A 13,291-nucleotide genomic window follows, 5' to 3' on the forward strand; every position below is an offset into this window, starting at 1 on the left:
CAGAACTAGACGTTAAAGTGCACTAGTTTTTTTTTCCGGTGCAAAAACTCGGAAGCCGTCGGGTATTGTCGGAGGTACTTCGTTCAACTTGTATTTATCATTTCATCGTAATTCGTAAGGTGCGATGATTTTATTATTTTTATCAATGATGATCTTCCCTGACACTGGTTTTTCAAATTCAAATTTTTGATGTCAAGTATTTTTCCACAACTAAAGCATACTAATGATGTTCATATGAACTTACTCGATAGTTGATGTTGATTGAAAAACCACTGTCACTGTAGATGCGAAGATTATTGACATAATCACCGCGAACTGAGAATGAAAATATGAAAACACAGTAAACAAGTTGAATTAAGTAGATTATTACGTATTTCCGAGCTTTCAACAATTGTTTTTCAACTCATATAATCCAAATTTGCGTACTTATGTGATATGATATTATGTTTTGTGGAGTATGTACAGTTGGTGAACGATAAGTATCACCACTGTCGGGCTTAACTTTATTAAAAAACTACCTTGAAGTGATGATAATTGAACCATCTAACGATTAATATTATGGAAATGTAGTACGTAATGGAATGTTATATAATTTCTTTTCATCTTTATAAAGCAGAACAGAGTTTGAGTTATCAGTTATCACACTAGAAAAATAGAACAAGTCGAACGAAGTATTTCCGACTGTACCCGATGACTTCCGAGTTTTTGCACCGGAAAAAAAAACTAGTGTACTTTAACGTCTAGTCATTCCAGATTCCAGATTTTCAATTATTTCATTTCAAATCTGTGCTGTGTTTTGTTTGCAAACTTTTGAATTTTCTGTTTTAAAGTTCATTTTTTTCATCAATTTGGTTAAAAAGAGAAGTGGGATTGTTTCATCGTCCCAAGCGTGTATCTTTTACGTTGTTACAAAGTTTACTTAAATCCGTAGCGTGTAATTGTAAATGTGTAATTGTGTATGTGCGTCTATACGTTTCCATCAGCTTTTAATTATGAAAACTGCATAATTATTTATCATCTTATTTAATATCATTGTTCTTTGGATGCGCTTCATGTTTTCGTTTGGTTGATCAGGTTGATGATCTGTAATTGGAATCTTTCCGATGTATATTGTGTTCTCGTTCTCAAACGTTTTCGAAAGTTCTACGACTCGTCAATCTGTATTTCAAAGAATACTTACGGGTGATTCAATTCTTCCAAAAGTATTTACCGAAGTGTAATGAATTAGTGTTTCCATTTACAATGCACTCATTTGTTGTTCGGCGTAATGAGTTGGATAAAAAGAAATAATGCAACGATAAGTACGATCAAACCGTTGAATAATAACAATGCTCAAAATAATAAACCATACCTCAAAGATTTTGACTTGAGAGCTTGTTATGATAGTTTCAAGAAACACTGGCAGCAGATCTTCGAAATCATTTGTAAATACGACGTAAGATTAGAAATACTTGTAACTTATATAAAAAAATGTTAATAACATTAATATTTTAACATAGGCCACTGCAATGTTTCAGCTGTCCACTGAAGTTGACCCGAAACATGACGATGTGCTCACTGTGGTAAATCATCTGAATCAAATTTTAAACTTAATTCAAGTTGAACTGCGTTCAGATTGCATTGTAAATTCCTGTATTGAATATTTGCTCAGTGAAAATTATCTAGAATGCCTTTGCATTTGGACAGTCAATGCGCAAAGGTAAACAATGCCATTTCTCATCCGTGTTCATAATTCATTTATAGTTTTCTGGATATGAACTCAATTTCTTGGATTTTTTTTTCAGATACAACAACAGTTTACGTGTAGAACAATTGCGTATCTACGAAGTATTACTTAGTAACCTTCATAACAAGATCTTGAATCGAGATGCTTTTTTAAAACCTTTGATTAAGTTATTGAATTCTTTTAATGGTGATTGTTTACCGGTCGACATAGAGAAAAAGCTAGTCATATTACTAAATCAATTATGTTCTTTATTCTCTCAACAAACCGAATTATTGAATTCACTCCTGCCTTCGAACTGCGATGCCGAACAAAATGAATTCAGGTTAGTCTAGTTTCTGTAATCTTATCTCGAAAGTGGCAGATGTGCAAACTTGGCGAAAATTCAATTACGTGTTTCTGTAGCGCGAGCTGTGTGAAATGAAATCACGTAAGCTTCTCCGTTGACCTTCGTTTTTTTCAAAACAATACCCAAATTATGACGGATTTATTTCTCATGAATATGTTATGCAAGTAATTACCGTGTATATTCACAAATAAGCTAGCTAGAGAATGGAAAATTTGAAAATTCGTTTTGCTCGTAATTCAAACGTTCCTGTCACGAGAAATATTTGATATGAATGCGATCTTATTTTTCTATTAATGCCGTGTTTGCATTTCTCTATAATTTTATTTTATCAAAGAAAACGATAAACTCTGCTCATAATGAATTTACGCTGAATGAAGATTTCTTTTCTGTGTTTTAGATTCGATATATTCTCCTTATTGGTCCAGTTCGTTCATAGAGATGGTATAATCGGAGAACAGGCGCGAGATTCGTTGTTATTATGCATGTCTTTATCGAAAAACAATGCCAGAATAGCGGATTATGTTACATCTCAACCGAATATCTGTCCGGTAAACACATTTTCCCTCCAAGAGTCTGTTAGCTTAATTCATCGTCCTATTATCTGAATAAAAACTGCACGATGCCCAATTTTAACGCAGGTTTTGGCTGCTGGATTGAATGGATTGTATTCGCTGTTACCTCGTAAATTGAACGTAGAGTCGCCCGATTGGTTTCGATTCGCAGCGGACGATGTTTACGAAATGAAAGAGCTGACGAATTTCATGAATTCGTTGGAATTTTGCAATGTCGTTATTCAAGTTTGCCACCCGAGTATCAAAGCGCAACTATATGATTATATTTATCAAGGATTTTTGGTTCCTGTCATGGGTCCTGCATTAGTTCAAGTGAGTGTGATTGTTTATTTGGTTCTGAGATCAGTATATTTTCTTTCTTTTTTCAGAGCTTTCGTGATTAAAAAATTTAACATAAATTACAGTTTTAAAGACTGGTTTAGGTATCGCATTAACATTGATCGTAACACTTTTGATGATGAACTTCCAAAAAATGCTTTTTAGTTTGTATTTGATTTAATGAGAAAAAATCGTGCATTTTGTTACTTCTGTTTTGATATTTTGCTTCATGTTGTTGACTAAATTAATAAAAAAAATTCTGTGCTTACGCCACTAAACAAAAAATTAATTTTTCAAGCTTATGCGGTGTTGTCGAACGCAAAAAATTTCGAAATGACCCTGTTTTTAAAGCATTTATTCCAATCTTGGGGTGTTACAATTTTATAATCAGTTACTTGGGTGAAATGTGCGGATGAGAAAATTGGAAACGTTTGTAGTCTACAAATTAGTCATTTCAGTTGTTGTTGCCGATGATATCATCGACCGATAATAAATATGTACGAGTCGTTCTGGTTAGATATCAACTCGTGATTCATTAAATATCCAGAATTTTTGTCAAAATATCAAAAAAAAAAAAAAATGATAATTATGAATTACCGTTAGCAGCATTTTTCCTTGTACAAATTTATATTTTTGGGGATTTAGTTCTCGGTGTTAATACGAAATTTGGGGGCGGAAGAAACAAAGAACTGAATCAGTTTTTACATGCACCCAATACCTTGGGAATAAGATGGAACGAATCTTAAGAAATGGAAATTGTATGGAGCATTTAAGAGCTTGACTTAGCTATTGTTTGAAATCGTTTAAAATTCAATCTTCACAATTATTCTAACTGCGTTCAACTTGAATTATGAATTATTAATTTTTTCTCCATCTCGATGGCTACTCGCGAGAAAACATCTGATTGTAACGTTACGTTGTAACCTCGTCTCCGTTTTGCCTGTATTATGCATACTTACAACTTTTTAAAGATGAAAATTTTTATTCGTTGAAAAATTTTTGTTCTCGATTAAGTAAGTAAAAATGTTTTTATGTTGTAGGAGTATGTGGCAAATGATGGTTCTTATGATACCCCACTTCAGTTGGTCAGTACACAAGTGTTTTAAACCATGCTTGTTTTAACAAACAGCGCTCAAAATTTCGTATGCATGTCGATTACTGAAAATATCTTATTTATCGCGCTTGTATTATCTCCAAGATGTATATTCTGTGTGCATGATGTCGTCTGTACAATACCTATTCAATATATATTTGCCACTAAAAAATTCATTAAAATGAATATCGAAATGCTTTTCATGATGTACCTTGCTTTTTTATACGTACTAAAAAATATATTATATCAATATTTAGCTCATAAATCGACGAACGCATTTTTATAAATATTTATTGGTTTCATACAATACGATATTATTATGATTGAAAAGCTTCGTGTTAGTCGAATGCGTGAAGTGCTCTTATGAAAGCATCTTCAATCATTGTTAAGTAATTTTTATTCGCGTAGTTTTGCATTTTTCGAGTACATATTTGTAGTTTCCATTACTTATGTTGAGTTCAATTGTGCTGAAATTATCGCTTCTTATATTTTGGTTTTCCTTTAACCTAAAAAATAATTCGCATATTAGCATGATACCTTCTTTTGCTAGTAATTCTAGATATCTATTACAATCATATTATTTATTATGTGTAATTTTTTTAAAAACAGAGTACCGAAGAAGAATTGATTGCTACAACGGCGTACTTCGAGCTATTAATCCGTTCAGTCACACATCCGGGCTTATTGCACGCATTTATAAAATTTTTGTTAAAAGTCGAAGTTGACGGGCAACGTGTCATAGATAGCTTGATACAGAGGCTGAATCATAACTCCAAGGTGAATTATTACTTCAAACGATTGAATTGTGCGCGGCAAATATGCGAGTTAATTCTTCCGTTGTTATTTTTCAGCTAAGTGTGGTAACGTTAGCTCTACTGGAAACGTTGATTGATCTTAACTGCGAAGATATAATGTTAGATTTAGTGTTGAAACATCTAATACCATGTACGCATATCATGTTTTCGCAAAGAAGTCGTATTCAACGAGTCGATCCGTATTGTAGATCTGCTGAAAAATTTTTCTCCTTGATGCTCAATATTCCTAGGTTAGTTGATTAGATTATTCTAGAAAAAGTGAGTGACGTTATCTGAATTAGTTTTGTTAATTAAATCGTCGCCTGTTTCAGATGTAACGATAATTTAGATAGCAGTGTTAGCGATTATCATATTTACTTAAGGCATGCTAGAAGTAAAATTCTGTCGTGCTCCAAAGCCACCGTCAACTGGACGTATCCGTACGATGGTGAAAATCCGCCACAAATAGGTAATTGACGATGTGAAATAGGATAACGATATCGGCTATTCGACGTAGAATGAAGTATTTAATTACCTGTTCGAATGTTATCTAGGTTTTGTGAAACACGAAGATTATGTGAAACCGAACTGCGACAGCGAACTTGAACCTAACAGTCTTCCTTCTGCAGATGATGGTTCTAGCGGATACGAAAGTTTTAAAGCATTTAGAGATAATGACAGGTAAGCGTGGCTGATTTCGACGTTTAATTCACTTAATCTGAATTTTCATTGTTGAAAAGTTGTTTTTTTTGCTTTCCTAGGATATTGATCGACGAAAGCGTTTTGGATGATAGACGTACCAATCCACCTTCTCCATGCGGGAGTGAAACAACTTTAGAATATTGTTCTGATTTTTCGAAACAAATATTTAATAAGCCGCAGCTTAGCCAATCTCCGAAAAAGCAATCATCTAACGATGTATTCAGTACTACTCCTTGTATAGGTATGTATCATTATTTTTGTGTTGGTTTCGAGTTTCGACTACTCTTTAAATTTCGTATGCGTCCATAAGTTACCTAAATGTTTCAATTTTTTTGCTTTCAGGTCCATTACTTAGTATAATTTTTCAAAAAATAGAAGATTTATTAAATTGTGATTTTTATATAATTTTGAGATTAACGGGTATAATATCTCGTCTTGCCATTTATACTCAACCGTTACTTTACTCGTTTTTATTAGATGATACTTTAGTCTTTCAACCTTGTATAAAGTCTCTATTTCAAGTAAGTCCTCTTCATCATGAAAACTACCCGTGTACTATGTACATATACCTATCTTTCATGAAAACAAATGTAAGATTTTTAATGTTTGTGATTTCAGGTACTCGGGCTACTGAAACAAAAAATTGAAAGCCGTTTGAGTAAATTAAACGACCTGTCTTCGTTGGTCACCGAAGCTGAAATATTCCTCAACGAAAGAATAGAAAATTTGAATAATTCGAAAAAACGACCTAATTCAGAATCAGTAGCCAGTCTGCCAAATACATCACCAAACGAGCCTTTTTCAAGAGGTAATAATTTGCATTTTTTGGAGTGTTTTGATCATGATTCATTGCGTAACCTCGGTATTGTTGATTTTTCTACATAGGCGATGGCAAACGTAAAAGCTTTTCGGTAGCTATAGGCGCCATGTTTCGCCGTAATTCAAATCTAGAACATGTCGAAGCTGTCGGTAACGGATGCTACAGGTATGGATTGATTTTAATGACTAATTGCGCTTCGTCAATTGGTTTTTAATCGTTTTTTATTTTTCAAAACAGGTATATCAAGGGGAATAATGCTGAAATGAAGCATACAATCTTGTGTTCAATCATCGTTAATGAATGGTTAAAAGAATTGGCTGCTATATCGCAAGAACATACGGTACTACGATACTACATACGTATATAAACTAATGCATTTTTCTTTCATAAGGATGTCTGAGCGTTTGGTTCTATTATAATGGTTATTTTTTTCTCTTTGTAGCGCTTCAAAACGTATTGTGAATTATACATTGAACCCAGTTAATAATGAATTCAGTACAATTTTGAACACGAAGCTACGAATAAACTTTCTCCCATTTTATATACGTATATAATAGACCTACCATAGAATACGTACAATAGTAATGAATAATGTTTTAACGTACCTCTACGATTCATGTGACTCGAGCACTTTTCGACTTTCGTATCCATTTTATGTAGAATATAATTTTTTTTATTTTTTTGAAGGGAAAAAATGTACAATTTTTACTCGTCAGTTTCAAAGATATCAACAGTTATTATGTAGGTAAGCTAGGTATGTAGTAAATTTTACTGATTTTCGTATTACTAATGTTCGTTGTTTAGAAGTAATTTTCTGTTTCTAGTTTAATAGAATAAGGAACTCTGCTTCAGTATACAAATTTACCATTGTTTTGCTTGTAATAGCTCTTTTCTTTTTAATTGTAGGAATAAGATGAATGTTTATTTTTAATGCAAGTACCAGTTAATTATTTTTTGTAGCGTACTTGAATTGATGGAAATGTTTGAAGCTTATTGGAATCAAGTTTTTCTGTGGGAAAAGTGAATTAATGTTATTGTTGAGTCGCTACGTAGGTGAAAAAGACAACTAGATCCAATTATTTTATTTGTTTTTATTTCTAGGCAGGTTTTTGCTAAATTTACTTCAAAATTTCAAAAGAGAAAAGGAAATTTGAGCCTAAATTTAAAGATCGATTCAAGTACCCTACGACAAAAATTTCGTTGCAATATTTTATTGTAAATTAAGTTTTAATGTATTTATTAGGCTTATCTATTTTTAGCGTGAATAAGGTAGTTTCGAAAGGCCTAATATTTATTTTAAAAGTGTTACACAAATTTGTTTAACAACCATTTTATGCATTAATTTTTTATATTATTTCATTGACATTTTGTTAAGTTATTGTTGTCTAATGTGTATGTTAGTTAATTTGTTGAATTTTTTTTTTTGTTTTGTTGTTTACTATTTTATCAAGTTAACAAAATGACGAATTGGGAAGTATCAAAATACTTATTATTTTTTACTCTCGATAGGTAGTGCTAAGGTTGTTTTTATCTTAAAAAATTGGCAGTTAATTTTGGATGAATTGTAGTTATTAGTAAGCATTAGCATGAAAAAAAAACAACGAGAGAAATCTCTTAGTGAAGCATATAAATTCATATCTCTGCGGATTTTCTTTTGTTATAAGTATTTTTCTTGAATTGCATATTATATTCAAAAATTTAATCATCTTTTCGTTCAAATTTTGAGCTAAATTATTCGCGCAACGAGTTTTATGAATCAAAAAATTGTAATTTGTCACTCTCCAAGTCCGTCCAAATAGTTGTCTTTTTGATAAATTTTTCGATGTTGTTTTCAAGTTACCATGTTCAATTTTTTTTTCATTTTTTAAAACGTATTTTTTAAGCGCTTAATTCAAGTTTAGTCGTAAGGTCTATTTTACATTATGTAGCACGAAGAAGTTGGGAACTCGTCACCTCGCTTTAATTAAAAAATATACTAGCTTTTTTCCGTTTTTCGTAATTGAAAAAGTGAAGTATGTCTCTGTTCAAAAACTATGTAGATAATTATTGTTTTTAGATTTTTTTCTGTTTTTAAACGGTAAAACGTATTTTACTGTTTTCAGGACATTTTCAATTAATTAAGATTCTCTTTACCAAAATCGATAGCACAAAGTCGTGGAATCTGTTCATCAATTTAAAAAAAAAAACTAAACTGAAACATATTATTTATTTAATTTGGAAGTGAACTGAATTCAACATTAGTTTAAGTTGAAATTTTCAAATTACTATGTATGTAATTTAATAAATTTTAATGTTAGTATTTCAATATTACAAAATTACAAAGAGGTGATTTTAAAGATAAGTGTGGAATTAATGAAATGAAATGAAAAAAAGAAAAATTATCAGTTCACGTAAAATGTGCTAAAGTAACAATTTCGTTTGATAAAATTGTTAATAAAATTAAAACCTGCGTTCTACTTAAATGTTTCAAATACCACTCAACTCGTTATTAATTTTTATATCGTCCAAATTCTTGCTCTATAAGTAATTAAAAATTTCAACACTTTATCGATGTTTTCTAGTGATAAATCTAAGTTTTCTGCCACAAATGAGATAAGTTTTATGAAGATTTAATTATTATGTAAACGTTGCTCAAATACATTGAAGAAAAATATTGTCACAAAGCTTTCTACGTAAATTTGTTTTGCATTCGTAAGCGGGGATTATTTTTTCAAGTATTTTTATCGTAGATATTATAAGTATATCTATAAAGTTTTTGTAATTCGTAATTGTTTTTATTAAATTTTATTCTGATTTTTGTGCCGAATTATCTAGTTTTGTTTCAAAAATGGGAGCCGGATAAATGCTTGCAAATTTGTCTGTTGATTAATCTTTTATAATCTAAATGTTATTCTTTTTTTGAGGATTCCTTTTGTTCGTCTGTATGGTCGTACACGATTTCTAGCCTATAACAGGTAAATATTCATAATTTCATCTTGTTATATAATTAAATACGTAGTAAAAAGTATCTCAATGGCGAGTGTCTGGTCATAAAAAGACACTTGGGAAAAACGCGTGCAGTTTACCAAGGATCTTCGGCGTTATTGAGTGTTTCGTAGATGTTTTTCGAAGCCAGTATCGTGCAAAAACTTATTTCGTACTTGACAAGGCTAAAAAGACTGTATATGAGGTCCTTGTTGTATAAAAAGAGTTATTGTGAGAGTCAAAAGTTCAAAACCGAAGTTGAAATAACTACTTTTTTGTCATGTAGGTATTGTATGTACATCTACATACATATAAGCATCGATGTTGGCCACTATCTATATGAGATCAAATTACATAATTTCAATGTTGTTTTTTTTTTTAATTTCTAATTTTTACTCGTGGGAAGAAGCAAAGGGAAGGTCGAACACATTCGATTTTTGAAAAATGATTTAAAATGCGATTCTGAGCTTCTAGCAACATTTTGTTGGGTCTACGTTACTGTTGTTTTTGCCTGTCTTTTAGAATTTTGAGACAAAATTGTATTCAGAGAATCTTTTGTACTAGCAATTAGGAGAAAAGCGCCGTACATTTTAAAACTACGCTTGATTTATTTTTACCAGCTAATCAGGATCCAAAAAATAAGTTTGCATAATTCCATTTTCGATCAAAAACTCGAAATGATGAAAAAATTGAAATTACAATTTTTTTTATGGACATTACCTGTTTAGCCCATAAGGTTAGGGGAATACGTTTACAATTATCATACGCGTATGTGAAAACCTGTTAGGTAAATGTTGTATGTACTTTGTTGGTGTATTTTTTCGGCTCGTTTTCGGAAAAAAAAACTTCAATAATTGTCTGATACCGACATTTTTCTATTAAATCATTATTTTCGAAAACGATCTTTGCCAAGTACCTACTTATAGGTACCCTTTTATTGCTCTCTACCAATGTTCTACAAATATCTACCAACAACCAAACTAACGATCTAAGCTCAAAATTAACCACAATACCAAGTTAGCCAGCAAGGGTTGCTTCGTTCGTACAACGTGATCATTAATGATGCACAAAATACGAGCATAAATCAAAGATGACCGAAGTGAACAAACACGTTATAAAATGTTTATTTCAACGAATTACTGTATTTCATCATGTTAACATCGAAATTGAAAACAAAAATAACCAATAGGTACCTATAGTTATTCATTGTACCCACACTACACAGGCATCATCATCATATTGAATTCTTTTTCAAACAACACGTCAAAATTCTAGACGTCATCATTTTTTTTACAGCCACACAGTTAACTCCGAAACATGAATTTCGGAAAAAATAACAACACAATACGTATGTTTCATATAACCCTATATAAACACCTTACGTACGATACTTTCAGTACAAAAAACAAAAATAAAATAAATTAGGTACGTAAAACACATAGGTAGGTACTATTTAATTTTGTACACAAGTTTCGAAAAATAAAATTCGTTAGACTAAGAGAAAAAAAAGAAAAAATGAAACGTAAAATAAAAGAGACAATTATGTTAATGTTTGTTAAAAATAATAAAACAAAAAATTTGATTTCGAATAGGAATAAAATAATAAGAGTACGTTCAATTACGAACATACAGGACGAAACAATCTCCTATCGGTTTGAAATTTAAAAAAAAAATCGCGTTAAAACATAATAGGCATATCACAATCTCGATTAGGAATAGGTACATTTTTTTGAAAGCTTGTTAGCACCAGAAATAAAAAACTGTGTTCGTAAGTAAAATACATACAAGTGATGTAATGAGAGCTTATTTGTTCTTATGAAATAGTCTCGTTACTTTAAAGCACATACCTAGGTAAAAAGTACCGATTAAAAGTCACATTATTATCGTGAAATTAACGAATCTACTGGTGAACTACGGTAATGAGGAGTGGAGTGTCTTCGAATACCATTTTTCGAAGGTAATGGTGAAGCTGTTCTACTTACAGATCTGGTAAATGACTGACAAGGATCGTGGCGAGCTAAGAAATTCTCCAGGGTATCCCAGCCTCCACCTACACGTACCATCATGTGTCTTCCTTTCAGTAACTGTGAACAATTTTACGGTACGTTTATTAAATAATTGATCAGACGAATAGACGAATAAAATGTTCATAGAAGAATAATAAATGAAGAAACTAACTCGAATGAAGACATTTCTACCACCGATTGTGTAACGTCCTTCGCCTACTTTTTTCACTTGCAGCTTTTCGCATTTGCCAGTCGCACAGCGACATTGTTTCCGAACTATATGAGTGGTTCGTTGTACCTTTAAGAAGAATTACATTTTTATTAAACGTACTTAAGTACTCGAATAGAGAACATTATACAATTTTTATAGGAATTTATACCTTTTTATCGAGATCATCGGTAGACTGTCGGTCAGTGCCGCCGTAATCGGAACGTTCTTCAGAACTTTCTCGAGACCATTCATCTTCGGCAGCAGAATCAACGTGATGAGATTTACCATTAGTTCCGTTAAGAGGGCCATATTCACTGGTTGTTCGTCTCAAAACGCCGTTTCCATTAATAGCGATATTTTCGTCTACATTTTCAATAATGTTATTCGTGTAATGTTTACCATTATTCAGAGAAGTAGAGGAACTGTAATAAGAGAGAAAAAAAAATATTTATCAGGTGCCAGGATTATTTATTTGAAAGCTGAATTAAATGGAGATGAGGCACAAAAGTTGAATATAGACCTTGAAAAAGCCCCATCAACGTATACCCTCCTCCCTACCCTTATTAAGGCGAAGTTAGACTCTAACATCTAGATACGATCATGTGCAACCGTCTCACCTCCATTTGACTTGTTTTTGGGGGTTGGGGGTGGGGGTGGGGGTGCAAAACGATCACCCTCATAAGGCACTGAAAAATAATATGTACTACGGAGGGATCGAGATATGAGCAAAAAAATCAAGATTCAAGATTATTCAATATAAATACAACTATCCACCTGCATAATCTTTGAGGTTGAGAGGTAGGTTTTGGAGACTCGCGGAGCTGCCAAGATGATATGGAATCGTGAGACAGGCCGGAATCATGTTGCGATTCCTCTTCCTCGGCAATTTCGCGTTCAAATTTGACTAATCCGGGAGGCTCTACCCCGAACCTAGTAGCCAATCTGGATACCTCCATTAAACACAGGATCACATTTCGAGGTTTATTCTGTAAAACTTAATGCATAAAAAACACGTGAATATAATACGAGTCAACGAACATCTTCACCGGCTGCGCCGCGCCGTTTATTTAATTAATTCGATAACGAATTGATATTGGATGCACGACATGTTGCATGTATTCTTTAAAAGTAAGGCGTTACGAAATAACCTATCGTGTTGTTTCGCGACTCGCTTCGGGTTATTTTTTTCGAGTCAATGACATCTCATTAGCGGAATTATATTGGTTTTTGTACTATAAATACATATACGAGTATAAGTATTAAGTAGATACTTTTAGCTCGATATGAACACCACCGTGTCTTGCGAAAATATTGAAATTGGGAAATGTTTTTACTTAATTCACGGAGTGTGGCCTTTTTTAGGAAGGGAGGAGGGTTGGAGCAAGGATTGTGCAAGACAATAGCTTCAAATTTGAGTCAAGTAATGTAGGTAGGTCTAGTTAAGTAAAAAGAAATCCTAACAGATATAAATACGTATCTACTTGTTTCATTACGTACCTAAATCATCGCTTTCAAATAATAAATTTTCATGAACGCCAATTTTTTTACAAAACAGGATGAATTTTTCCATATTATCACGAGAAAAGAAGCTTCTTCGTGCTGCTGTTTTGAAACATCTGGATGGAATGGTTGGAACAGGCTGAACATGTAAAAAACATGGTATTTTTTGAGTAACACAAGACAGTACACATAAAATATGTTTCAAATTAATACGTACTTATGCATAATTACTTTTACTA

At 32.2% G+C, this 13,291-nt stretch overlaps 2 protein-coding genes across 10 annotated transcripts in view; one reads left to right on the forward strand and one right to left on the reverse strand.

Moving 5' to 3' along the window:
* The first annotated feature begins 17 nt into the window (after positions 1-17).
* Positions 18-9,177, forward strand: LOC135832186 (FHIP family protein AGAP011705). 2 transcript variants are annotated; one of them, XM_065345268.1, is made up of 16 exons: positions 18-1,435; positions 1,518-1,699; positions 1,785-2,048; positions 2,470-2,620; positions 2,711-2,956; positions 4,003-4,047; positions 4,665-4,832; positions 4,907-5,100; positions 5,182-5,318; positions 5,404-5,530; positions 5,611-5,792; positions 5,894-6,072; positions 6,170-6,359; positions 6,437-6,536; positions 6,609-6,711; positions 6,814-9,177. In XM_065345268.1, the coding sequence occupies exons 1-16, from the start codon at positions 1,268-1,270 to the stop codon at positions 6,853-6,855; spliced, it is 2,478 nt and encodes an 825-aa protein (XP_065201340.1). In that variant the 5' UTR covers positions 18-1,267; the 3' UTR covers positions 6,856-9,177. The 2 variants fall into 2 exon arrangements, with proteins under 2 accessions (XP_065201340.1, XP_065201341.1); XM_065345269.1 differs by lacking the exon at positions 4,003-4,047.
* LOC135832189 (growth arrest-specific protein 2-like) overlaps positions 4,331-13,291 on the reverse strand; it is a 44,724-nt gene continuing 35,763 nt past the window's right edge. For 5 of the 8 annotated variants that reach the window (XM_065345278.1, XM_065345281.1, XM_065345279.1 and 2 more), the window contains exons 4-8: positions 13,050-13,191; positions 12,327-12,546; positions 11,722-11,974; positions 11,514-11,639; positions 10,444-11,419 (exon numbers count right to left, since the gene is read on the reverse strand). In XM_065345278.1, the coding sequence (XP_065201350.1) occupies positions 11,216-11,419; positions 11,514-11,639; positions 11,722-11,974; positions 12,327-12,546; positions 13,050-13,191 (945 nt within the window). In that variant the 3' untranslated portion in view covers positions 10,444-11,215. Of the gene's footprint in view, positions 4,562-4,669; positions 4,954-7,785; positions 9,317-10,443; positions 11,420-11,513; positions 11,640-11,721; positions 11,975-12,326; positions 12,547-13,049; positions 13,192-13,291 lie in introns of those variants that run through there. The other 3 variants (XR_010556285.1, XM_065345284.1, XM_065345283.1) reach the window with 3 other exon arrangements.

The sequence above is a fragment of the Planococcus citri genome, chromosome 1 (assembly GCF_950023065.1).
Source record: "Planococcus citri chromosome 1, ihPlaCitr1.1, whole genome shotgun sequence".
Lineage (NCBI taxonomy): Eukaryota > Metazoa > Arthropoda > Insecta > Hemiptera > Pseudococcidae > Planococcus > Planococcus citri.